Source organism: Dermacentor albipictus, chromosome 10, assembly GCF_038994185.2.
Source record: "Dermacentor albipictus isolate Rhodes 1998 colony chromosome 10, USDA_Dalb.pri_finalv2, whole genome shotgun sequence".
In the NCBI taxonomy this organism is placed as follows: Eukaryota; Metazoa; Arthropoda; class Arachnida; order Ixodida; family Ixodidae; genus Dermacentor; species Dermacentor albipictus.
This window is the reverse complement of record NC_091830.1, coordinates 1,733,702-1,760,531: the sequence shown is the minus strand read 5'-3', so window position 1 is coordinate 1,760,531 and position 26,830 is coordinate 1,733,702. Positions and strand designations below refer to the sequence as shown.

The following is a 26,830-nucleotide window of genomic DNA, read 5'->3' as shown; positions in this document are numbered from 1 at the left end:
CTCGAGATCACCCATCTCTGCCTTTGTTTGAAAAGTTGGAAATTATTAAAATTACTCAGATGTATTCATACCGCCTGTGTTTAACGTATAAGAAGGATGTAAAAGAAAACATAAACTTTCTCTCAGCTTTAGCTTCTTTGTCAAAGAAAACTCCTTTATATGATACACGTAGTAGGGAAATTTGGATCGTAGAGACGTGTAGAACTACCTATGGACAGCAAATGATGAAAAGAAAACTACCAGAATTATTGAATTTTTGTCACAGACACGCTATGCAGCTAGAAAATACATCAAAACAGCAATTAAAATTGTTTTTTCTACCTTAGGTGTATTTCTCTGAACATTGTTCTCGTTTGTGTAAATTGGTATGCATATCATAGATTTCTGTTTGTCTTTGACGTGTTTCCTGAACTCTTTCTTTATTGTGAAATTTAGTGATGAATGTTCGTGATATACTATTATGCAGATGTTAGTGAGCTCGCGCCACGTGCTTCAACACGTGCAACCGAGTGGGACGTTTTGTCTTTATAGCCTTTAAATAGTAGCTTGGAAGCGGCAAGACTAATAGCTATTAGCGGTTTTACTGTGTGTGCTTTATTATCGGGAATATTGCGTTGGTAGGAAAGTGAAAGCGTGGACGCGTGGTTGAACACGTGCGAAAACGTGGCATACCTGAAGTCTGTGCGGCATCGAGTGCTTTTGAAAGATTGCTGAGAATTACTTTGCGGCATTTAAAGGATTTAGATACTGTGCGTATCGATTTTTGCTAGAAGGCACGTGCTCTGCATTATTATAGTATTATATTATTTGCATTAGAAAAAGCCGTGCAATACATGGCAATCTGGGAAAGCGTGCAGTGTGCGGGGGTCCCTAAATGCAGACGAGGGGACGGATGAGAATGGAGAGGGAATCGAGTAAATCGGCCCACACTGTGATGTCGATGATAGGCTGAAGAAAATGGAGGCTTTCCAGTATGAGCTTGTCAAATAGGTCGAAGAGCAAATGAGCTAAATATGGAGCGTGATGAACGGAAGGTAGTGGAAAAAAGATTTCAAGCAGTCGAGGAAAAGCTGAACAAGACCGTCATTGTGAACGAGAATGGTCATGACAATGGAACGCAATCCCCCGACATGACAGGAGAGGGAGTGTGAGCAAAGTACGTGGAATGCGTGCAACGTGGTGAAGGGTTAGCTGGAAAGAGCGGCACCTACCTTGAGGCCGCCACACACAAAAAGCAGGAGCGCGGGGGTCAGTGCCACTTGTCGAGTACGAACCACGCGGAAAAGGACAAAGGAAAGCAGGGAAAGGTAGGAGAGAGTGAAATGGTGATTATCACCGGCGACTCAAACCTAGCTAAATGCTCAAAATGAATTGTGCAAAGGGTGAAAGGCGATAGAAGAGTGGCGGTAGGGACATTTCCACGGCTGACACTGGGTTCTGTCATAAAACGAGCAAAAGCAAAGCTCGCGGAAAATGTCCACATGCACATGCTTGTCAGAGTAGCAGGTGGGATAAATGACGTCCTAAACAGGAAAGGGACAGGACTAGCCGAGCGCTTGGCGAAGGGAGTGGTCGACTTGCGCGGGCTGTCCCCTCAGGTGCAGATCGGGGTGTGCATGGTGCCGGAAGTGCCTGTACGTGACAGTCACGTACAAAGAGCCGTAGTGGTTGTTAATGAAGCGATATAGAAAATGAGCCGAGAGAAAGGCTTCGAGGTTCTCGAAGTAAACATGGAAGTCAGAAGGTATGGTGGCTTTGAGCGAGACGGGATCCACATCAATTACAGGCTTGGACGAGAAATGCGCTAGCGACTTGCCGGTCGCGCTGAGGCATTTTTAGGGGGCCCACGGACGCTCAGGAGGCCAGAGTAAGTAGTAATGAAGGTCTCTTAGGAAAACTTCAGAATAGCATCGCCGTCAATAACAAAAAAAAGGAGAAAAACAAGACAGAGAGCTCGCCATGCAATAGGCTACATAAACATGCAGGGTGGCAGAAGACAGGAAAAGTGGGCAGAGATTGAGGAGCAGTTAAACAGAGAACAAAGAGGGGTGTATGCGGGGACAGAAACACACCTCAGAGACTCGGAACGCCGTCAGTGATTGAGAATTATGTTTGAGAAGGGTGCAATAGAATTAAGTCGGAAAGAAAGGGAGGGGGAGTCGGAACGCTCATCCATGAGGGAGCCAAATAGAAAAGAGTAAATTCAAAATGTCATGAGCATCTTTGGTTATCGGTACAATGAGCAAAAAAAACTTGGCTGCGCGTAACGTATTTGTGGACCGGATATAATTGCGCTGAGAAGAATCAAGAGTTTGTGGAATGCATAAGTGCTGATATTAAGGGTTTCGGGAATGATGCCGAAATTATCTTAACCCGCCGTGGTTGCTCAGTGGCTATGGTGTTGGGCTGCTGAGCACGAGGGCGCGGGATCGAATCCCGGCCACGGCGGCCACATTTCGATGGGGTCGAAATGCGAAAACATCCGTGCACTTAGATTTAGGTGCACGTTAAAGAACCCCAGGCGGTTGAAATTTCCGGAGTCCTCCACTACGGCGTGCCTCATAATCAGAAAGTGGTTTTGGCACGTAAAACCCCATAATTTAATTGTAATCTTGGTATATGGATAAACGAAGGCAATCGATATATGGAAACACAGGAGCAAACAATGACAGTAAAGGAGAACAGAAATGCAGCCATAGTGAAGCACAGAACGCTATGAGGATACAATAGGTACGAGGTGCTCCGGGGTACGTGGAAAGGTGTAATGGTTCCACGACTTACTTTTGGAAATGCTGTTGTTTGCTTGAAATCAGGGGTACAATCAGCATTAGATCGCAACCAAACACCGGTGGGACGCTTCGCATTGGGCGCTACTGCGTACTCGAACCTCGACCGGCGTTACTATTGGGTAGCGTGGCGTTGTCGGCAGGCTGCAGGCGTCCGGCATACCATGGCGACGAGTTAGGGACGAGACAATTTCTACTGCCAAACTTGCACTGTTTATTCAATGGTTGGTGAAGGTTATAGAAGAGAATGAATGAATTATACATTGCTGGGCCGCTTAAATAGGCCCGCTAAAATCATAGGCGGGATCTTGCTCACGTCAGCGTCACGTGACATGCACTGAGTCTGGTCGGGGATGGGCGGCTGATCTTTTCTCCTAGGCGACGTTGCACGTGCTCGCCTCCTCTGGCGGCAACCCGCGGGTCCTGTTTGGTTCGCGGAAAGGATGCTCCCCTACAGAGTCGCACACACACAAAGTGCCGTGTAATACTGCGGGGTGCCTGCCAGACCGGCAACCACTCGAGGCAACCATAGTAAATTAAGGATCCATCCTCCGTTTCGATTAGGCATGATCTTTGAGCACCCTTTTTGCACGGCGTGTTACACGCCAATCGTGACAGTGCTGACGGCAACACCTCAAATGAAGCTGTGCAGGGTGATATGGGCTGGACAAGCTTTGACTTGAGGGAAGCTCACACTAAATGTGATTATGAAGAACGACTGAGAAATATGGAATAATGTAAATTGGCTGGGAGAGTGTTAAGGTATCTGCACAGAAAAAAGAAATTGATTCACAGTAGAGGAAAAGAACTAGGAAACTTACCAGCATGTATGCGGCCTGTAGGGTGAGCAACACAGCAACAAAGAACGTCAAGCGTAAATTTAGAGTAGGTGAAATAATCTCATGGGTGGCGGCAATGGAAAAGAAACCTGCCATGATTAACTGCTTAAGGGAAAAAAAAACGAAACTAGGAAAGAAGCAATTTATGATAACTCAAAGGACTTTTGGAAGCGAGATCAGCATGGCTTAGAACACGCACCTATAAAGAGAGATATAAGAACGAAGGAGAAGCATTTGCTTGCTGCGATAAAGCTAGGGAAGCGTTGGAGCATGTTTTCTTAGAATGTGAAGATATCTGCCCAGCGGTCGATTTAGGCACCAGTGGACTCTTTGAGGCCTTTGGTTTCAGCGAGAGCAGGGGAAAGTAAACATGCCCGCAATGGAGATAACTAACAGGCGTTTGGAAGATTGGTGGAAGAAAAGTATGGAAACGACATAAGCGGAGACGAAGAAAAATAAAGTTCGCAATAGGGGGTCAGAAAGTTTGGTTATGGGAATTCATCGTGCGTATCTTTTTTTTTTTTAACCTAGGTAGGATATTAGGAAGTATAATAGCAAGAGCATGGTGGGGCAACCCACAGCCCCATTCCAAAGGGGATGCGCACAACATCCATCCATCCAGAGCGGTGGATTCGCCACTGCAGCTGCTTTTCGGTCAAGTGGCGTAGACCGTTCGGGCATCCCGCAAAGTCACACGGAAGTTGAATTCTCTGCTGTTTGCAGTCTGTGCGAGTTTCGCAAGCCAGCAAAACCTGTGCAGCACCACGCGATAACGAAACTAATGAAACGCGAAAGCGTGGGCGGTGCAGAGTCGAGCGAAAACGAAACCGTTCGACCACCCGCGTCGTTTTCAAGGGAAATTTCAATGAGTTCTTCTTTCTAAAAATGAAATAGAACTGTACACGTAGCACTTTATTTTGTCTTATCCTACAATACGAGGATGTTTTTTTGCAACGAGTGGTTGAGTTCCAGTGACAGAATTTAACTGAGGAATGCTTTCGTCATCGGGCAAGTACTTGAATATTCCTGGAAATCTCTAAACATGTCCTGCATTTACCTCAATTTCTCAATTATTAAGGCTCTGTTCGCGATATTGACGCCTTAGAGATTCTCGACCACTTATTTATCACTCTAGCTTGACTTAATATTTGCCTTTAGTGTCCCTTTAAGAAGCGCAAAGACGCAGCCAATAATTGAGAAAGGCTTCAATTAACCGTTGGTATTTACCCAGTGATAAACACCGGGCAGACAGCACGGGCGCAGTTTCGCCACATTCTTTACTGTACGTCACTTTCGCCGGGCGAGAATGGTGGCGTTTTTTTTTTTAGTTTCGGCATGAAAAATACATATTTTTGCGAGCTCTTTGTGACGAACTGGGGAGGTATTCTGTAAGAGTCCACCTAGTGGACATGTCCATTTCGTTTGCTATTGAAGTTCTGATTGGCGGGACTGCGCTGCACGTCCGCAGCACAAGGCGCCATAGCCAATGAGAACGTCAATAGCAGACGAAATGGACGTGTCCACTGGGTGGACTCTTATAGAATAACTCCCCTGACCTGCATTTCAAGCGTAAAATTTTGCACAGAGGCTGCTGAATGTCTAAATGATCTGAAACTGGGCTTTTTAGGTGGTCGAAAATTTCGTTGCAGTTGGCCTCTAAATTGCGAACAGCGTGCTGGATCAATATAAATCATGATCATTTCATTTCCATCAACGTCTCGCAACACATTCTGGCCAGTTGTCAGTCACTTCAACTAAACACTTACGCCACCGTGCAATTTACTAATGGTAGCTGGGGAGTTAACAAACTGGTTTCACTTGGAACGTATACTCAGGATGACACCAGTTCCCGATGAACAGCGGCCCGATGCGCTACCCATTCGACCATAGACTGACCCACGCAGGCGAGAAAACGGATAGGTACAAGCAGACATAGCTAGCCCCTGGAAAGTTAGTGAGGTACGCTTTAAAACGCATTGCACACGGTACAGTTTACGATTATGAAACCTCGGCGTTCTCTCATCGAGGGAGTATTCTGTAAGTGTCCACCTAGTGGACTGTTCATTTCGGCCGCCGCTGATAGGCCGCAGCTGCACCTGCGAGGAGGGGTCTGGCAGGGCGCGCCTGCCTCTTCTTACAGCGAAGCAGTTAAGGGCTAGTTACCCCAGGATCGCGTCCGTGTGTAGACACGAAACTCCCCATACGAGGGCCGATCCCGAAGATAGTGCAGTGCCGGGCCAACCCGCGGCGGAAGTGCAGTTTGCCTAAGGAGCCCACATACACAGATTCGCTGGTCATCCTTCTTCACAGAGTGGTAGGGCACTGAGTTCTTTTAGTGGTACCCCAGCCCAGCCAATCAGCACTTAAAGTGCCACTAAATGTAACTACTAAATGGGCGTGGACTGTTAAAATACCATTACACAAACCTCGCAACGCTAGTTTCGTGCTAAGAAAAGACCTTTTGAATGTGGCGTATGATGGATCTGCATACGTTTAGAGCAAATCAAATCGTCCGTCTCCCCACCGCGGGAGTGGTGGTGTATGCAACGCCCTTCACTGCCGTCGTTGAGTAAAACGGTGCCCGACAGGCGCGCTACGGTTTTCTCCGCAAAACGCAAGCGCGCGGCCATCAAGAAACCGAGCCAATACCGAGCCAAGACAGAGCGTCGGATTCGCCGTTGTCGCTCCTCATGGTTAAGTGGCGTGGGCCGTTCGGGAATCCCGCGGCTTCACATGGACGTGGCATTCGCTTCTACTTGCCGTTTGGGTGAGTTTCTCGAGCCAGCAAAACCAGCACAGCACTACGCGACAACGAAACTACTGAAACGCGAGAGCGCAGGCGGCGAATGGTGGAGAAAAAGCCTTTAGACCGTCCGCGGCTCTGTGAAGGGGAGCGTCAATGAGTTTCATTTTTCTAACGATCAAACAGAACTGGACAAGGATTATTTTCTTTCGTGTTATAATACAACGATCTTTTTATTACGACTGATTGAGTGCTATTGACAGAATTATAATGAGGAGTGCCTGCACCATCGGGCTAGTACTTGAATGTCCCGGGGGAGTCTTTAAACGCGTCCTGCAATTACCTCACTTTCTCCATTACTAACGCTCTGTTCGCGATAATATTGACGTCTTAGATGTTCTAGGGCACTAATTTCCCTTTAAGCAGCAGTAGAAATGAACACTCCGCCATTTGGACATTTACAGAATGCTCCCTTTCCCCCAGTTCTATTCTTCCACAAGGATAATTTTGGTGTGCTATGTAAAGATAGCATACCAAAAGCATCATTAAGGAGTGTGCAACAGAAGTCGGTGGTAACTCCGTTAGACAGGATGCCAGTAAGCTATCGCAGGAGACGAAAGATCTGATCAAGAAACGCCAATGTATGAAAGCCTCTAACCTTACAGGTAGAACAGAACTGGCAGAACATTCCAAGTTAATCAACAAGCGTAAGACAGCTAACATAAGTAAGTACAATATGGATAGAAATGAACATAATCTCAGGAACGGAGGAAACCTAAAAGCCGTGAAGAAGAAACTAGGAGTAGGCAAGAATCAGATGTAGCCGTTAAGAGACAAAGATGTCAATATCATTACTAATATGGATGAGATAGTTCAAGTGGCTGAGGAGTTCTATAGAAATTTATACAGTACCAGTGGCACCCACGACGATAATGGATGAGAGAATAGTCTAGAGGAATTTGAAATCCCACAAGTAACGCCAGAAGAAGTAAAGAATGGCTTGGGTGCTATGCAAAGGGACAAGGCAGCTGGGGAGGATCAGGTAACAGCAGATTTGTTGAAGGATGGTGGACAGATTGTTCTAGAAAAACTGGCCACCCTGTACACGCAATGCCTCGTGACTTCGAGCATACCGGAATCTTGGAAGAACGCTAACATAATCCTAATCTATAAGAAAGGGGACGCCAAAGACTTGAAAAATTATAGACCGATCAGCTTACTGTCCGTTGCCTACAAAGTATTTACTAAGGTAATCGCAAATAGAATCAGGAACACCTTAGACTTCTGTCAACCAAAGGACCAGGCAGGATTCCGTAAAGGCTACTCAACAATAAAGCATATTCACACTATCAAAAAGGTGATAGAGAAATGTGCCGAATATAAACAACCCTTATGTAGCTTTCATTGATTACGAGAAAGCGTTTGATTCAGTCGAACCCTCAGCAATCATGGAGGCATTACGGAATCAGGGTGTAGACGAGCCGTATGTAAAATACTGAACAGCAGGTTGCCATTATCCCTCAAGAGAAAAGTGTATAACAGCTGTGTCTTACCAGTACTCACGTACGGGGCACAAACCTTAAGGCTTACGAAAAAGGTTTTACTTAAATTGAGGACGACGTAACGAGCTATGGAAATGAGAATGGTGGGTGTGACGTTAAGGGAAAAGAGCAGATTGGGTGAGGGAACAAACGCGAGTTAATGACATCTTAGTTGAAATCAAGAAAAAGAAATGGGCATGGGCAGGACATGTAATGAGGAGGGGAGATAACCAATGGTCGTTAAGGCTTACGGACTCGATTTTAGGGGAGGGAAGCGTAGCAGGGGGCGGCAGAAAGTTAGGTGGGCGGATGAGATTAAGAAGTTTGCAGGGACAGCATGGCCACAATTAGTACATGACCGGGGTAGTTGGAGAAGTATGGGAGAGGCCTTTGCCCTGCAGTGGGCGTAACCAGGCTGATTATGATGATGATCTAAAGATTGATTATTCGATTCTTCTTTAAGTTAAGGGCGTGACTTGCATTGTAACAGATATCGCGTCGCAAAACATCCCACTCAGTCGTTTCCAGAGCGCTATGTCCCGAGTAATCGGTTTTCCCGTGCTTTATTTGTGTAGCGCGTGAAACACGAAAGGGTGTCGCGTGATTCAGCGCCCGCGCGCCGCGGCCATAGGGGCAATTTCGAAAAAACTGGCTTTGCTCGTTGCCCGACTCGGCAAACACGTGGAAGGGGCCGGCTGTCGGCCTCCGCTGATCGCGAAAGCCAACACGCGTGTTCCACATGACGATCGCACCTCATACGATGACATATTACACACGCAGACACACACACACGCACACACTCGCACACACACAACATTCTGTGGTTTTACGTGCCAGAACCACGATCTGATAATGAGGCACGCCGTATAGTGTGTGTGTGTGTGGGGGGGGGGGGAGAGGAGGCAGATCGGAATAATTCTAATGCAAGAACATTGTATGCCCCAATACGCGGAAATCCGGCTTCGTCGGCGTTACCAAAAATGGCGGACGGCGGAAAGATGGAAAACACTTCAGGAGTGCTTCCTGCAAACAAAGTAAATTATGGGTTTCAAAAGGAAATTTCGTACGTTACGGTCTTGGTGGGAACCGATCCCGAGCTTCCGTGGTGCGATACGAGCACGCGCTTCCCCGAGCCCAAGGCGGCTCCACGGTTCCGGCTGACTGAAGGTGTGCCTAGTGCGAGCGTCATCGGGCACGCGACGGCGCAGCCAATGGGGAGGAGGTGGCGCCGCGTCTTGAGCGTATAAAATGAGCGTGCTGCCTCCCATGCGTCACTTGCTCTTCGGATATCATCGGTGCTTGTCTACTGCGATAGACTCTCGACACCACGTCACGAGAGTATAAAGTGAGCCGGTCTGTGGCCAACGCACACGCTCACCAAATCAGCGAAAAGAAGCTAATGCACGTCGAAAACATCGATCTAAAGCATTTCACCAAAGGGTTTTAAAATTTAAAGGTGAACAGCGCAAGGAGACCAGAGGAGACAAAAGAAAGAACATTTGCGCCGCGCGGCGTATATCGATGCATGACTGCGCCTAACAGGGACGGCTTTCTGTCCACTGCAACATGTGTGGATGCCGCCCAAGATTCACCGAGTGTAGTATCACGGCAAAACGCAGAGATCGTGTCACGCGCGAGATTATCGAACCTCGAAAAATGTTTGCGTAAAGGATGGTTGCGTCCCATCTGATGCTCACACTGACAAGATGAGATGCCTCGGGCTATCACTGCACTCTGTGGTTTTCCTTTTGCTGCGTTCTGCGCATGACTGATGGGCTTCCGTGCGACTATGTATATAGCGCTGTTTTTTGAAAGGAAAATAAACTGTTGGAAGCAGCGCTCTGTTCTTTATTCTGTCCCCTATGGTGTCCTTGGGCTGTTAATCGAATTTTGAAGCATGTTTTAGCAACAAGCCCAATATTACACCATTCACCAAAGAGACTATAATGCTTTCGCATTTCCCACGTAAGCAGTCTTAAAGGGCCACTGAAACGGTTCGGACAAATTTTGTCAACGCGTAGGGTACAGTTAAAGTTGATAATTCGCACTACAATTTGTGTGAAACGTCTCATATTATGAGAGCCACGGACGATTACAAGTTACCCTCATCCATTGTCATGCATTTCTCCTCAACTCGTTCGTCGAGTGATCGGGGCTAGGCTCCGCCTTCGCTTGCTCGACGTCATGATGGTACGTCGTGTCGTCGACTTCCGGTTCTCTAGGAGCGAGCGCGCGAAGCCTCTCCAACACGGAGGAAGGAAACCTGACGTCACTCTTTGTGAAGTGAAAGTGAAGCCGGAAATTGGCGTTGCTCATGGCGTTGCTCCGCCTATCGGGCCAGCTCTCCTCTGTTGTTTACACTTCTCGCGAAACCACGCCGCGCTGCACGGAACCGTGCTGCTCGGACCCTCGCGCTCCGCAGCAATACTAAACAATCGGTAGCACGTTAGCATGATTCCGCGAAAGAGGGCAAAATTTCCCGCGGATATTCCTTCGTCCGTTGCCGTGGCGCGGTACATTTGCGTACAGCGTTGCATGCGCGTTCATTTCACGAACTTTAGTTCCTCCTGTCCCACCTGGCCACAGCAACACCCGGTAGAGCACGGTCCAGATAACGCAGCGCAACAAAACACGGAGACCAACGCAAACCTGACCGCACGGCGCTTTTGCCACGGTACGAAACCTGCGGAGCAACACATGTGAGCACTCAGAACAATAACAAAGCCGCCATTGTGGCCCGAAAGGCGGGGCCACTACAGCAAAGAAATAAAAAAAAACAGCAAAATAAAGGAGAACCTACTACGTCATTTCCTTCGCACTTTTCTCCTAGCGCGCGGAAGGGGTAGGGCCTCTCCTCAGTTTCCTTCCTCCATGCTTTCCAGGAACCTCTCCGGGCGCTGCTTTGGCAGTCGGCTCCAAGCGAGAGCTATCGAAGCAGCGTGCGTTGCGACCATTCTGTTGCAGTGCCGAACGTGTCTGGTATTCCGGTAACCACGGGCGAGCTGGGCATTTCGACGGAACGGTGGAGGCATAAATTCAAGCTGATGAAAAAACTTCAGCGTAAACGTACGTGAGCTGCCTGATCGGTCTCCACGGTCCAGCCACCCGTTGGCGCAGAGCATAACTAAAGCCCCTGCATCCACGCGCCACCGCCGTGTATGGAGGGGCTTTAAGCATAACCAGCCAAACAAAGAGGTAATATTGCTCTAACCAAGTGTACAACATTTTAAACATTTACAAAATGACGTGTTAACGATCACAGTCCTGCCAAAAATTTACGCCAGAAGCAAACAAGAATACATTTTTTACTCTTACGGTGTGTGGTTGAGCTCTATGCCACAAGGTGGCGGCACCGTGCAGACCATTCGCATTTGACTTCTGCTCACCCCGCGAAACGACACATTCAAAGGGTCAGGCCCTGTCCCCTTGCGCTTGCGTTTACCCTAATAAAAGAACGTCTGAAATTGTGGACGCAAAACCCCTTCGCCGTCCGATTTTCTGGACTTTTTACCATGCCCGCAGGTCCGAAACGGCATTGATCGAAGCTATCATCGCCGCCATTTTAATTATCTCGCTGCTTCAAACAAATGCTCTCGCACGCAGGTTCGCTGTCTGCCGTAGCCACCACCGTGGCAACGCCAGGCCTAGCTACTTCGACGTTCTCTACCAAGCTTCTTGCTGTTCGGTGCCGCTGTTAGCAATGGCATCGACTCCGCCGTTTTCCTCGCCAATGGCTAGAGAGAGACAAGCAAGTTTACTTGACCAAGTGATTCGGACACGTAGGTGCCAGGGTCCCGCACGAGCCCACTGCACTACACGTTTGTGAGTTCATGGAGTTACATGACGTGGGTGGCCCGGTCAATTCGCCAATGGCTTCGAAGCTCGGAAAGCAGACCGCGTTGCATTATGCCGGTTCACGAAAGGCAGCTTCGCCTCAATACACCAATACTACGCGGTGAAGCGTATGCGAAGTATTGAGGTGAAGCATACCAAGAGTTGGAAGAGGTAATTGTCTCGGGACACAGTATGTATTCCTTAATTATGCAGGCGTGCGATCGCCCTCTCCCGTAGCAGTACGAGCACCGATACGAAATAGTACTGGCAGGCTTTCAAAGCTATTTCGGACGTGCCTGTGGTGATCTGAGCCCTTTAGGGGCAGTAAGAGGTAGTGCTTCGAAATGTCGGTCGGGTATTGCCCATAAAAGTTATGGTTTTACGTCGAGTCGAACGTATCTATTCGCAGAGGCCACACAACACACGGGACGCCGACAAACCGGCTCACAACAAAAACGTGCATACGGGATGGTACAGACGTTGTTCTCCACTGCCACTACCATCTTTGCGACGCACCGTACTGAGGCATCTCATCTTGGCGCCGTTCATAGAGGCATATCATCTGGTCGAGCTTCTAGTATTGTCATTGGGCGTAATATACATTTTATATAGTGCCGTAAAGCATATCAAAGCGCATCTATAATTTGGAACGCACATAAGACATTTGTCATCATTTTTTATCTTGTGCCTCACGGCGCAAATTGTTCATTTGTAACTTTATGTCTGTCTTGCGCCCAGGTCACTCCGTGGCCCAGGTGTCTATATTTGTTCTCGTTAGGCTGCAAAACTTTATTTGTTTTCAAAATTATGTTCGTTGCCTACCCAAACAAAAGTGTTTGCAACATACCGTGTATGGTATACCGTCCGTGGGAAGGCAAGTTTAATTGGTCGCTGCTTGCTTTGTGTCTTGCTTCAGTGTTGAGCAGCGCTTACTGATTACGTAGTAATAGTAAGCTTCACCAAATTGCTACAGATTACTGCTGTACTACTCCAAATGTTCCAAGACCGACATTTCTGCTCCGAAACTGCTCCAAAATGTTGGTGTGGCTGCTCCTAAACTGCTCCAGAGGGACATTTTTTATGCTTCGAAAATTGCTCCAAGTGCTGAACTGGCTGGACCATCACTGCGAACAGCATCATCAAACTAATCCATTGCTCGCCTGCACTTTTTTGTGACAAGCAGCAAGTTGGCACTTGACCGTACTCCAGAAAAGAAAAAAAAAAGCACCTGTGACTTGTGAGCGCTGTGATGCAGTGCCGCGTTTCATTTAAGGCTGTAGTTTACTATAAAAGCATTTTGTTGCTGGTTTATGCGTGCGACCTAACATTCAGCCTATTAAATTCAAATATACGCACGCGACAATCAAGAGGCCAAACTGTTATTTTACATGCTACAAGCTGCTACTCATCATATATCATCATATAGTTAATCATGAATCATCGAACGAACAATAAATAAAGAAATATATATATATATATATATATATATATATATATATATATATATATATATATATATATATATATATATATATATATATATATATATCAAGAACGATGGTTGATATATACGAGTGAATAGCGAGCTTTACTGTGATGTTTTTAAGAGACAGCATTCGTCGCATACGTCCGGAGAAGTGGAAAAACAACTGATTTATTTATTACGACAACGCGCCCGCTCACACATCACTCGTTGTTCGACAGTTCCTTACTTCTAAACAAGTCACAGTAATTCCGCACCCACCTTATTCACCTGACCATTTTGACTTTTTCTTGTTCCAAAAGTGTAAGTTGAGGCTGAAGGGACGTCGGTTTCACTGTTGGAGAGATCCAGTGGGAATAGCCGGCGGTCCTCAACAAACTGTCGTTTGGAGAGTTCCACGAATGCACGGAATCTTGGCAGAAGCGCTGGGATCGGTACATACATGCGCAAGGGGTCTGCTTTGAATGAGACAGTGCAGATTAGGCGTTATGGTGAACATTTTTTTTATACGACTGAATTCTCGGAACTTTTCGGTAGCACCTCGTATTGCAAACGTGTACAGCTCGACACTAATTACCATACATCTCGCTTATAAGAGCAACCATACGGGCAAAGAAATAAAGTCAAGGAGTTTAGTTGCGCGAATATCAATATTTATTGGATTGTGTTTTACATTCCTTCCAACGAAGTCATTTTCGTTACGCATTTCGTGGTATAAGAATAACCCCTGCGTGAATTACATTCGCATACAGCACCTACATACTGATTCGTGAAACAAATTTCGACTCTATTTTTCTCTTTAGAAGAACTGATGAAGGGATATTTTGTCCGTGCAGAATTTGTGCTGCTCTTTGGAGACTCAATTTTAACATGTCTGCCGAACAAAACAGCGTTATAGGAGCTCTGTACTGTTGCCTCTCTAACCGGTAAACAAACAGCTGACGAACAAGGCGAGTAAATTGCCTTCGCTAGTGACAGAGCTCCAGTCCATTCAGAAATCTGTAACTGTCTATGGTGTCACTCTGAAGGCTGCAATGTAATTGCAGTGATAAATACGTCGCACTTCTACAGTAAGACGGCCGCAGCAGCACACGACGCAGTTCCACGTGACAGTGCCACGCCACTTGTCACGAAGCGGGGAAGCGCTGAACGCCCGGCAGACGGTGCACCTACCCACGCATAGCCACCGTAACGACGGCTATAGGTGGTACACACACGTGTATGCTACCTGAAGGCATCGAACATGACGGAGCGGAGACCCTCGCTAAGCAATGAATGAGAAGGGGGAGGGGGTGTTGAGGTTGTCAACCATAGATAACGAAGCCAAGGAAAGCATAGAGAATGCGATGGTTGTGGGTACGGCTCCCACCAGCGGCAAGCTGTTTTTTTGTCCACTTTCATTTACCTTTACGTGATCACATGACTCCTATATTTTAACGAATGATCTCCCTTATGCTACCGGGGCTGCACATTTATGCTCTTTCTGGCGTTTTTCCGCATGAAACAATATGCGGCATTTTCATGACAAATAATATAGTATTTGCATTTGCATCCTAGAAGGTAAAAGCGTGAAATTCAGGTTTCAAACAAGGGTCGGTTCTTTACTGCTTCTTGTTTTTTTTCGTCCCACTATGCTCAGCCACCCTCGGGCTCAGCGAGGAACAGATCCAGATGCAGAAAACTGCCTCCGACTTTGCTGAAAAAGAATTCCTGCCATACATGCAAGAATGGGACGAAAAAGTAAGTTTAATCCTATTTCTTATGTAGATTATGTACGTCAGTGGGACGCATACATTATTCTTCTTATTGGCGAGTGATGTGACCACAACTCGATGCAATCGGCCGGCTTAAAATTCGCTTTCTTCTCGCATTTCTCCCACTGGAAACCATATTTGCGCTTTAATTAGACAGAAAGGAAGGGGTGCGCAAAAAAAAAAATACAAGACGCTTTGACGAGGTGGCAAAGCCTGCGGTTTCTAGCACAGGAAGAATTCCAACGCCGGCTTCATTTCGAACAGAGTTAAAGTTTAACGTTTACAGAACATCCTGCTGATTCTGTGAATCGTTTTGTTCACTGCTTTATACTCTTACACGAAGGACAAAATAAAGGACACTGACTTTTATCTTGACCTTTGTGTAACAGAATAGTGCAGTAAACAGAACGATGGCATACCAGCTAGCGAAACTCGAAGCCTTATTGATCCTGTGACGTGACTCCATTGGTTTTATGAAAATGATTTGACCAGCTATGCGACGTTAACTTGAAAGGTGGAGGAATATAAGGACAGACCGTACCCTCAACCACATAGTGCACGGCTGCGGCGATATTACTATTAACAAAATCTAGACCCATTCCTTATCATGAAAGCAAGAAAGGAGTCCGTCTTTCTCATCCAACCTTTCGCCCGAAGTTAATCTCTTCCCGCACATTGCAATACAAGAATATTGTTCTTCGAATCATGACTACTGTTTTGGCGCACGGAAAAAAAAATAATAATCACGTGAGGACAAGGCGCGCGGGAAAGGAAGCCTACAAGTTATTTACTGAAATCTTTGAGTACGCAGTCTCTGTGCACGCCTACTCTTGCGATTCTTTGCAGCTAAGCTGTTATTGCGACTACAGAAGAATGCACTCGAAAACGAAGGCGCCTAAGTACAAGAGAAAGAAATTTAATTTCTGAACGACTCTTATGGTCGGAGTTATCGGGGTCCAGCTGAGTCCCCGGTTCTGGTCTGTGCCAGCCAAACCGATGTGTTTTATGCGAAACACCAGCATTGGTCAACTGAGTGTACCAGTAGGGTTAAGCTGTTGCTGCAGAGCAGCCCAGCTCTTTAGGGAAGGGATGGTGGGATGTTCGAGCGAGCTTAAAAAATGGGCAGAAACTACTGAAGATGGTTGTCGAATATAGCTTCTGCGGATCGCAGTAGTCCAATGGACGCACTAGCAGTGTTTCAGATGCATTTATGCTGCTGACGTCGATAACAGTGTTTGGAGATGGCGGCACGAATTATCGTCGGCATGTTTTAGTAGACGGCATGGCAGGGTGGCGACGATGGCGGCGCGAGGACGACGACGATGGCGTGACGACTGCTGCGCACTTCCTCCTACGCTCGTTTACTCCACGGAGGCCAGACATACTCTTGCGACCATTCGGCTTAATATCATGCACATGTCACGCACTGTGGCTGCAGTTATAGGCGAAGCTTTGGTCATCTGGCAAGCCTAGACGTACAGCGGACTTGTGCAATAAACGCCTCCTGCAACCTTCAGCCCAGGCGGCGAAGCGCGACATAGCGCCACTAACCCAAACACTTGGAGTCCCTAGGACACCACAAGACTCTCGCAAGAGAGCACATGCATCTCAAAGAGCGAGCTGGCGACTCGTGTGCCGCGCCACTGCTCTCCCGCCCCTTCCCGGTGGCGAGATGATACCTGCCCGCCCGGCCACGAGCGTTCTCAGCCGGTGTGGAGTGCGTCGGAGTAATTTCCGCGCACTCAAATAGAGACGATTTGCGAAAGGGCTGATCAAAATGATGCATGGTAGTGAATTTAGGCGGAGGAGGTTTCATCAATTAGGGTAATTGTTTCCCTGTATGGAAGCACTGTATAGAACTATATTTGATGATTGTCAGTCAGCCCCCAGAGTCTGTGCTGGAATGCGCTTATCTAGGTCAACTACTCACAGGGCACTCTGGTCATGAAAAGGAAATTTACAGAAGAAAAAAAAGATTTTTTTTTAAATTATGGGGTTTTACGTGCCAAAACCACTTTCTGATTATGAGGCACGCCGTAGTGGAGGACTCCGGAAATTTCGACCACCTGGGGTTCTTTAACGTGCACCTAAATCTAAGTACACGGGTGTTTTCGCATTTCGCCCCATCGAAATGCGGACGCCGTGGCCGGGATTCGATCCCGCGACCTCGTGCTCAGCAGCCCAACACCATAGCCACTGAGCAACCACAGCGGGTTTAGACAAATTACCATTATTAAATAGCAGCTATGTACTTCTAGCCGAGGAAAAACAATTTGTTAATGTGCTTTCAAATTTATTTAGACTGTCTACTGGTAGTAATTCATGTGGCAGTGCGCTCCACTCCTCTATTGTTCTAGGGGAAAACTAGTACTTATGCGCATCTATTCGTGCTGAAATGGATTGAATTTGCTCTTGGTTGCTGCATCTTACTGTTCGAGACAGACGCTTTTTATGTACTGCTGTGTATTAAGGTTAAACCAGTTTTGGCGAATCAGATGAATAAATTTCAGTCTCGCTATCCTTCTGCGTTCTGAAAATGGAGGTAGGTTGAGCTTCCTGAGCATTTCATTCACAGAGTCGGTTGAACGATATTTTTGACAAGATGAACCTTGCCGCTCTTCTGTGAAGTTCTCCAATTCTGTCTACCAGATTTTCTTTTTAAGTGGATCCCACACGACGCTCGCGTAATCTAATGTGGGACGAAGAAGCGTTAAATGTGCAGCTAATTTAGTTTGGGCACGTGTTTAACGTAGCATGCACATTGGTCATCCAATGCCGCTGCGGCCTGACAGCGCTATGCCATATGTTCTGCTGTGCAGGAGATATTCCCCGTGGAGGCGATGCGCAAGGCCGGCGAGCTGGGCTTCGGCGGCGTGTACATATCGGACCAGTACGGGGGAGCGGGACTGAGCAGGCTCGACGCATCGGTCATCTTCGAGGCTCTGGCCAAGGGATGCGTCAGCACCACCGCATACATCACGGTGCACCAGTGAGTACACTCGTAGTGTTGCAAAGTCGACGACACTTGCGGACAGACGTTATTTTGTTTATTTATTTACATATACTGCAGCCCAATGTAGGGCAAGAGTGGGAACATTGTACATTACTGCACGTTGAACACACACACATACGCAAGAAGATAAATGATTAAAAAGAAGCGCTTTACAACGAATTGATAGTCCCCTAATTGATCACAAGTGGACATTCACTCTTTCATTGAGTTTATCATCGCCCATTCGCTTGCGCTGAGCTCACGTAGAGAATGTTTGCAAACATGCACTCGTTGGCTAGACCACTAGCCTTGCGCGCGCGCGTGTGTGTGTGTGTGTGTGTGTGTGTGTGTGTGTGTGTGTGTGTGTGTGTATGTATGTATGTATGTATGTATGTATGTATGTATGTATGTATGTATGTATGTATGTATGTATGTATGTATGTATGTATGTATGTATGTATGTATGTATGTATGTATGTATGTATGTATGTATGTATGTATGTATGTATGTAGTGGAAGAAACGAAGAGGCACACTTACGAAAATTGCATGTTTAATGTTTTAACGTTTCGGCCGTGGCACGGCCTTCGTCTGGATAATCACAGATACAAGTGCGGATCCGCATTTATTTGCATGCTGCGCACGTGGGCATAATCAGCAGTACAAGTACGTGTACACTTGAACATAACAATAATAAAAAAAGTGCAGCAGCAAGTATAACTCAAGCACGATACATGATGTGTAGGAAATATCATTATGGTGTTACAATGATTGTGCACGAAGGTACAGAATGATATCAATTGCGACATGGCAAAACTAGGGATCAATTGATTTGGCATGCTTTGTTAATTCTGTACAAGAACACACACACACGTCAACATATGACAGAAAGGCATGACATTTTTCCTACGCTCTCGTTTATACCGGATGACACAATGTTAAATTTATGAATAAGAAAGGATTCTCCTACTTCTCGATCATAAAGCATAACTTCGAGTCGGCCTAGTTGGAACAGATTCATCTTAAAACTTTTTGTGCGCGAACAGGGACGAAGAATAGGGGCAACAAAGGAACTAGAAATGAACTGAAGCATAACTGCGAGTCGGCCTAGTTGGAACAGATTCATCTTAAAAACTTTTTGTGCGCAAACAAAAAGTTCTTCGTCCCTGTTCGCGCACAAAAAGTTTTAAGATGAATTCTCGATCATGGCGCGATTTGAAACGTGATTGTATTTCTGTTACACTGATGATGTCAAACGTATAACCTGGCAGTCGAACATGTTTAGATAATGGCAGGTGCGCAAGCTGTTAACGTTTGGTTTGTGGTTGTTGAATCGGATACGAAAAGATGTTTCGGTCTGACCGATTTACTGCATATGACACACTGAACATTGAAGCAGATAGATGATGTTAGAACTGTCGCAGGTGAAGTCGCCGTTGATTTTAACAGAAAAATTGGATGCTGTGCTTCTAGCAGTCTTTTATGTGGTCATATGTGCACAAACTTTATAACGGGGCTTATTTCAGATATGACAACCAGCAAGAGCAATCGCTTTAGTCTTGGAACACGTTACTAGTCACGCAGATTCCTAGAGCGACGATAGACAACTCTTGGAGATTCCGTGAAAATGTGTTTAAGATGGTGTCTAAGGAGGTGAACGGCGAAAGCCTACTCTTCCTCCGCTTATCATTCGGCTCTTTCTCTTTTTTTTAGTCATTACTGCTCACTACTAAGCATATTTAGTCATATGTAAGCAATTCTGGTCATTACAAGCCGCTGTTAGGCATGCTGGTCATATCCTGGTCATTAGTATTCATTACAAGCAATTTCAGTCATTAATGATCATTACTAAGCATTTTAGTAATTTCTAATGAATTGTAGCCGTTACAAGTTGCCGTTAGATATATAAGCCATATCGTAGTCATTACAAGTCATTACTGCTTACTAGTAAGCATTTTTCGTCATTTGTAATCACTTGTGGTCATTACGAGCCGTCGTTAGACAAGTTGGTGATTTCGTAGTCATTAGTAGTCATTACAAGTCATTAGTAGTCATATTAAACGACAAGAAAGGGGGTTAACCGAGGGACCTGATTTTTATTAGTCATATAATAAGAAGCCCACAAACACTGACACCAAGGACAGCATAGCGGAAATTACTTACTTAGAAGAAATAAAGAAACGATAGAGAGAGAGAGACAGAAACGTTTAATATACGAAACAGTGTCCCGAGTGAGGCCGGGTATCACCCTAAGGTGGGAAGGCTCCTTAGTCCAGGAACCCTCTGGCTTCGACTGCCCTCTTGGCCCTGGCAACGAGCTGTCGCTGGTGTTCCAGGTCCCCGAGGGTTAGCTTGGCCTTCCACGTTTCGAATAGGTGGTTTGCTTCTATTGCTCGTTTTTCGTGCGTTTCTGGTTGCATTTCGCTGCCTTATTGCCACGGGCATTCCAGGAGCAAGTGTGCCAGAGTGTCGGGTACGTTGCAGAGTGGGCAGAGGTAGCCGTGGAGCGTCGGGCAGAGGCGATGCATTATTCCGTGCGTGTACGTATTACTTTGCAGGCGTCTATGGATCAGGCTTTCTTCTCTGTCGAGTTTAGGGTGCCGTGGAGGGTACACTCGACGCTCGAGCCTATAATGTTGCAATATGGCCGAATAGTTGGTGGGTACGGCCTCCGCCTCTTCTGTCGCGTGTCCGAGAGCGCGTGGGGAGAGGGGAGCCCGGCTGACGTGCTCGCCGGCAACGGCGTGGGCCGCTTCGTTCCCCTCTAGTCCCTCGTGTCCGGGTACCCAGGTTACGCAGGTGCGCGGGAGCGGAGTGCTTCGTCTTTTTACTATCTTGAGTGCATCGGCCGAGATGCGGCCCCTTAAGAAGTTTTGCAGGTGGCCTGGGAGTCGGTGAATATAACCGCTGCGTCTGTGTATGTGGTGGCGGCGAGAGCGATTGCCGCTTCTTCAACCGTTTCCGGGTTGCGTGCCTTGATGGTTGCCGATGCTATAGCTCGGAGACTTGGGAGTCTACGACGCTGAGAGCGTACGCATTTCCATGCGGATACTTGGCCGCGTCGGTGTAGCGGGCATTCGGGTCATGCTTGAAACGTCGTTTGATGGCGTTGGCTCTAGCCTGTCTTCTAGTCTTGCGTATATGGGATGTATGTTGCGCGGGATACGTGCGATGCAAATGCACTCTCGAAAGTCCGGTGGTATTCGCTCTTTCTTTTCTGTGTCTGCGACATACGTCTCGCTGTAGTTTAGGTGTCAGAGTACTGATCTGCCTGTGGGCGTGAGCTTGAGTCGTTCCAGCTGGCTGTTCTTGTGCGCTTCGGCGACCTCTTGCCACGTGTTGTGGACGCCCATCTTAAGGAGACGTGATGTAGAGGCCATGGCGGGGAGTCCCAGGGCGACTTTGATCGCCTTCCTTATCATGATGTTGAGCTTTTCTGTTTCAGCGTGCTTTAAACCAGGTATGGCGTGCCGTATGTGATGCGGCTGGTGAGCAGTGCTGGTAATATTCTTAGAGTGTCTTGCTCCTTGAGCCCGCTTCTTTAGCTTGAGATTCTCTTGATGAGGTGCGTAAGTTGCGACAGGGTGCGTTCTAGTCTCGGTAGGCTGGCAGCTCCCGATCCGTCTTTGTGGATGTGGAGTCCAAGTATTCGCATGGTGTCGACTTTCGGGATTGTTGTCCCGTTGAGTGTGATGCTGGGGTCGGGCTCTTCGTAGTTGGGTGGTCGGCCTCTCGTTCTTGCTTTCACGACGAGGTGCTCAGACTTGTCTGGGGCGCAGTGGAGGCCGCAGTTGCGAAGATAGCTTTCGATGTTGTCGACGGCTTCTTGTAAGCTACTTTCTTGCCTTCCAACGTTCATAGCTCTGGTCCAGAGCGTGATGTCATCAGCATACATCGCGTGACGCAGATCTGGTATGGTCTCGAGGAGTGGGGGTAGCTTGATCATAGCTACGTTAAAGAGTAGCAGTGAAATCACCGACCCTTGCGGGGTGCCTCTGTTTGAAAGTAGGAAGCTTTCACTGCGGATGTTGCACATTCCGACTGTTGCCGTGCGGTCCATCAGAAATTTTCTGACGTATGCGTAGGTCCCAGTGCCGCAGCCGGTGCCTTCGAGATTGTTGAGGATCGCGTCGTGGCTAACGTTATCAAAGGCTCCCTTGACGCCTATTGCCACTATGGAGTATTTACTTCGATTGGTTAGCTGATTTAGAAGGCCTTCTTTTAGTTGTAAGAGTACATCCTGCGTCGAGAGGTGCTGCCTGAAGCCGAACATGGTGTCTGGTAGGTGGCCGTTGTCTTCCAGGTACTGGGTAATGCGGTCGTGCACCATATGTTCGAAAAGCTTTCCCGCGCACGAGGTGATGGAGATCGGGCATAGGTTCTCCAAGCTGAGAGGTTTGTTGGGCTTTGGGATCATGGTGATGTCCGAGTGTTTCCACACAGCAGGCAGTTCTCCTTTCTCCCAGTACTCATTGTAGTAACTGAGGAGAGCCTCGGTGGCCTGCTGCAGTAGGTTGCGTAGGTGTTTGTTAACGATCCGGTCTTTACCAGGGCTAGTATTTCTAGTCAGCTTGAATAGGGGCTACGTGGATTTCGACCTGCGTGAAGGGTCGGTCGAGTTGTGTATTCGGTTTTCCAATGTATTCTGTGCTGCTAGTTGACGCGGTAGAGGGTGCGTCTCCGCATAGTTTCTTTTGTAGTTCTCGCAGGAGGTGTTCTGATCCGGCGTGGTTGTGGATAAGACTGTGAAGATCTTGCTTCTGTTTCGTTTTGGTGGGTTCAGTGGCCAGTAGTGCGCGTAGGAGGTGCCAGGTCCTCTTCGTGCCCAGAGTCCCGTGTAGCTTGTCACAGAAAGCGTGCCAGTTCTGCCTGACGAGGTAGTCTGCATAGTCTTGAGCCTGCTTGGTAAGGAAAGCGATACGTGTTTTTAGCTTTCTGTTAAGCTTTCGTCGCTTCCATCTCTTCAGGAGGCTACTGCTTGCCTCCCAGAGACGGAGGAGGTGCGCGTCGACCGCGGGTGTATCGGCATCGAGTTGTATGATCTTGGTGTGACATCTGCTGTGTCTAATACATTTTTGAGCTACTCGTCAATGTCAGTTATGCTTGCTCCGGAATCTAGCTTGTCTCTAAAGGATTTATATTCGGTTAGCCGTGCAATTCCGGTCTTGGCCTGTTTACTGGTGTACGCTACATCTACTTGGAGGATATGGTGATCGCTACTTAAGGTTTCCTGGAGTCGACTCCACTCTGCCCAGGGGACGTCTGCAGTATAAGTAAGATCGGGGTTTGTGTCCCTGGAGACGCTGTTTCCAATTCTCGTGGTCTGGGGAGGATCATTACAGAGGGTGAGTCTGTGTTGCTGGGCGGCATCGTGCACTCTAGCACCCTTCTTTGTGGTGGTATGATAGCCCCATGCCGTGTGTAAGGCGTTGAAGTCTCCCACTATGAAGAGTTGGTGTCCATTCGTGAATTTCCTGATTTCACGTACAATGTGATCGAAGTCCGGTTGTTGGTCGCGAGGCGGGCTGTACACGCTGGCCACCAATAGGCTTTTCTGCGTCTTTCGTTCCGGTAAAATCTCGATTAAGGTGTGTTCGGTCTGGGTGTCCTCTACGTGATGCTTTTGGGCTTTGAGAGTTTTCTTCACCAGTATAGCAGTTCGTCGGCTTTGTGCATATTTGGCGTATCCTTGCAGTCGGACGTTGTGCGTGTTGGTTTCCTGTAGTGCTATGACGTCGGGTTGATTCAGTTTGATGAATTCTTGTAGATTGGCGTGTCGAGGGCGGTATGATCGACAGTTCCATTGCCATGTGCGTATAGTTGAATGCTGGTTCTTTACCTTGTGGTTAGGGATCGCCATGGATTCGAATTCGCGTTGGCGATCGCGAGTGGGCAAGACCGAGCGAGAGTCGCTGTGGCTGTTCGTCCGTGCCTTCTTCCGAGTCGTGGGCACGAATTGCCGAGCTGTGCCTTGGTGATGTAGTTGTTCTTTACATGCGCGATAAAATTGTTGAGCTGTGGTGCGATCCCATCTATTTTGGCGTTTAACGTGGCGATCTTGTTTTCGAATGTAGCGGCTATTTTTTCGACTGCTGATTGGACAACTTTTTCCGTTGTGGCATGAATGTTCTTCAAAAGGCTTCTTGAAATATCAGGCACCTTGCATCTACTATGGCTTCAACGTCGGCCTTGGTCAACGTCGACCCCGACTGTCTGTTTATGTTTTCGAGCTCCTGGCATTTTTGATGCAGCTTGTCTGTGAGTTGTTGTTCTTTGCATTTTTGAAGCAGTTTGTCACTGAGCTCTTGCTGTTTCTGTTGACTGCGGAGTAGCTTGTTTATAAGGTTTTGCTGGCTTTGCAATCGGCTGTGTTGATTCTGCAGTTTGCTCTGCTGGTTCTGCTGTTTGTTTTCTAGGACCCGTATGACTGCGGCTTCGGCCGATGCATCCAAGCTGCTCGTACCACGGAGTCGCTCGAGCCGCTTACCGCGTCGGCGTAGCTCGCGCGCTTGACTGAGCAGGAGCGACAGCGGGAACGTGAGCGCGAAGCACTTCGCAGTATTGGCTTCGAGCTGCTGCGTCTGCGGGAGCTGCTCGCGTTGACACTGCTCGAGCTGGTGGCCGAGGTTCCCAGCTCCGGGAACTCTTCACTGCTGGAGGTCCATCGGTTGTCTCTTTTGTGTAGTCTGTTAAGGCGCTGTTGCCGTATATTGTAGGGTGGAGGGCTTGGCTTCAGTCTCTTCTTGCACTCTGTACTTGCAGTTTTGGGCGCTTCTCCGCAGAGCTTGCACGTCGGTTTACAGTCATGGTCTTGTGGTTGTCCATGTCTTGTCGCATTTGTAGCAAAAATCTGGGATCGGTTTCGGATAGACGTCTTGGCGGTGTCCCGTGTTGCCACAGGTGCGGCAGTACTGCACTGACTTGCGATATGGTCGACAGCGGAAGTCTACGCTCTGGAAGATGGTGTAGTAGGGAACGTGCGGTCCTTCGAAAAATAGGACTGCCGCGGTCAACTGACCCATCATTCGGGCGTGAAGAACGGTGTATCGTGCCGGTGCTCGGATTCCTGCCATAAGTTCTGCGGTGCTTATTCCTGGTATGAGGCCATTGATGACGTCTCGGCAGACGTCGTCAGGGGTTCGTATGTTGCCTTTGACGTTGTGGTAAGTGCCTCTGAGCTGTATTCTGTTTATGCTGACCAGCATCTTGGCGCCTTTCTTGTCGGCCGTGCTTGCGATGATTAAATTTTCGATTCTCTGTACTTGTACACGTACTTCGTCATTGAAGTCCAGCTGCGATAGTCCACTCGTTCTACCGATGGTGTGCATGACTGCGACGGTATTCCATTTGGCGTGGTCGAGACCTGCTTGCGGGCGGTAGACGATCTTAAAGTCGTCAAGTGGCAGGGGCGGCATCCTGGGTCTGCGTTGTTGCTGTGAAGGTGCTGCATTGGGCGTTTGCTCATCGGTTGGTCTTTTTGCCGGCGTCTTTGAATTCGAGGTGTCCTTCATGGCTTTTTTAACGCGACAGCGTTAAGGAGCTCGTGTCGCAGAAAACTCGGTGTCGTCGGCGTCCGCGGCGTTGGCCGTGAGCGATAAATCCCAGAAGGAACTTTATGAATGAAAAAATGGCTGTGGCTTAGGTAAGGTTAAGTCCAGGATGCGAAGCATACTAGCCTTTATTTTAGTTGTTGAACCACTGTTTAGCTTGGTGAACTGCTGTTGCTTGGCTATATTTGGTTCGGCTAGACGAAGAAACAACTCATGCGTTACTCTGCTTCGCCTTGGACGCCCCGCATTGGACGCGGTGAGCGTCGAGCAACGCAGCGTTCGGCGCGGCAACGAAATGTGCGCCTGAGCAAGACGCACGCCTGAGAAACAGCTCGTTTCTAAGGCAACACCGCATTCACTAGAGGCAGTTTTGTACCGCTTTGAAGCATCGTACTCGTGGCTCAGTGGTAGCGTCTCCGTCTCACACTCCGGAGACCCTGGTTCGATTCCCACCCAGCCCATCTTGCAAGAGTTGAGCCAAAGCCACTTCTCCTCTGTCGTGACGTCACGGTGTCACGTGGTATTCAAGGCGACACCGCCGCGCCTGAGGAGCTGGGTTGAGCTCTCGTAATATGCTTCGCATAAAACATCTTGCAAGATGGGCTGGTGGGAATCGAACCAGGTTCTCGGGAGTGTGAGACGGAGACGCTACCACTCAGCCACGAGTTCCTTCTTTCAAAGCGGGACAAAATCGCCTCTAGTGTATGCGGTGTTGCCTTAGAAACGTGCAGTAGAAAGTTATACTGCGGTGTATATCGCTAATTATGACCATGTAACTTACAGAAGTCGCAGTTTCACGAGTAGCGAAGTACGTTTCCGCTAAACTTCTTCGGCGCTCTGCGCACACGTAGAGCCATCTTGCGGCAAACACAGAAGACCCCTCCTCGCTATGTACGGTGCTGTCCCGACATTTGGCACGCCACTCGCCCCATGATCGGTTCCGCCTTCATGGCGCGTCGGGGCCCGGCTATCTGTGCCGATCGCGACGTTTGGCTGTCGTAGCGCGTTTCAGTAGGCGGTGCGAACGGGGGGCGATAACGCTATCGCGTTCCACTCTTGAAGGCGAAGCTTAAGTGTCCTCCAATTTTGTTCCTTGTGATCCAGGCGCTTTCCGCTTCGATTGTTCGGCCGCTTTCTGCGTCATAGTTCCAGGTACCTTCCCCGGTGTTTTCTTCCGTTCGGTCTGTTTGAATTGCATTCGCTTCATCTTCTCTCTCGTTCTTTGACACTTCGCTTGCAGCAGCGGCCGCTCGGCTCATCGTAGGGGCTCTTTGCCGCGGCGTGGGTGAGCGCTCGTGTGCTCGTGCTC

The 26,830-nt window shown here is 48.0% G+C and overlaps 1 protein-coding gene across 2 annotated transcripts in view; it reads left to right on the top strand.

The window, feature by feature from the left end:
* The window catches only part of LOC135911968 (isobutyryl-CoA dehydrogenase, mitochondrial-like), a 105,215-nt gene that overhangs the window by 14,234 nt on the left and 64,151 nt on the right, over positions 1 to 26,830 (top strand). For both annotated transcript variants that reach the window (XM_065444350.1, XM_065444349.2), the window contains exons 2-3: positions 14,866 to 14,966; positions 17,800 to 17,969. In XM_065444350.1, coding sequence (XP_065300422.1) covers positions 14,866 to 14,966; positions 17,800 to 17,969 — 271 coding nt within the window. The remainder of the gene's footprint in view (positions 1 to 14,865; positions 14,967 to 17,799; positions 17,970 to 26,830) is intronic.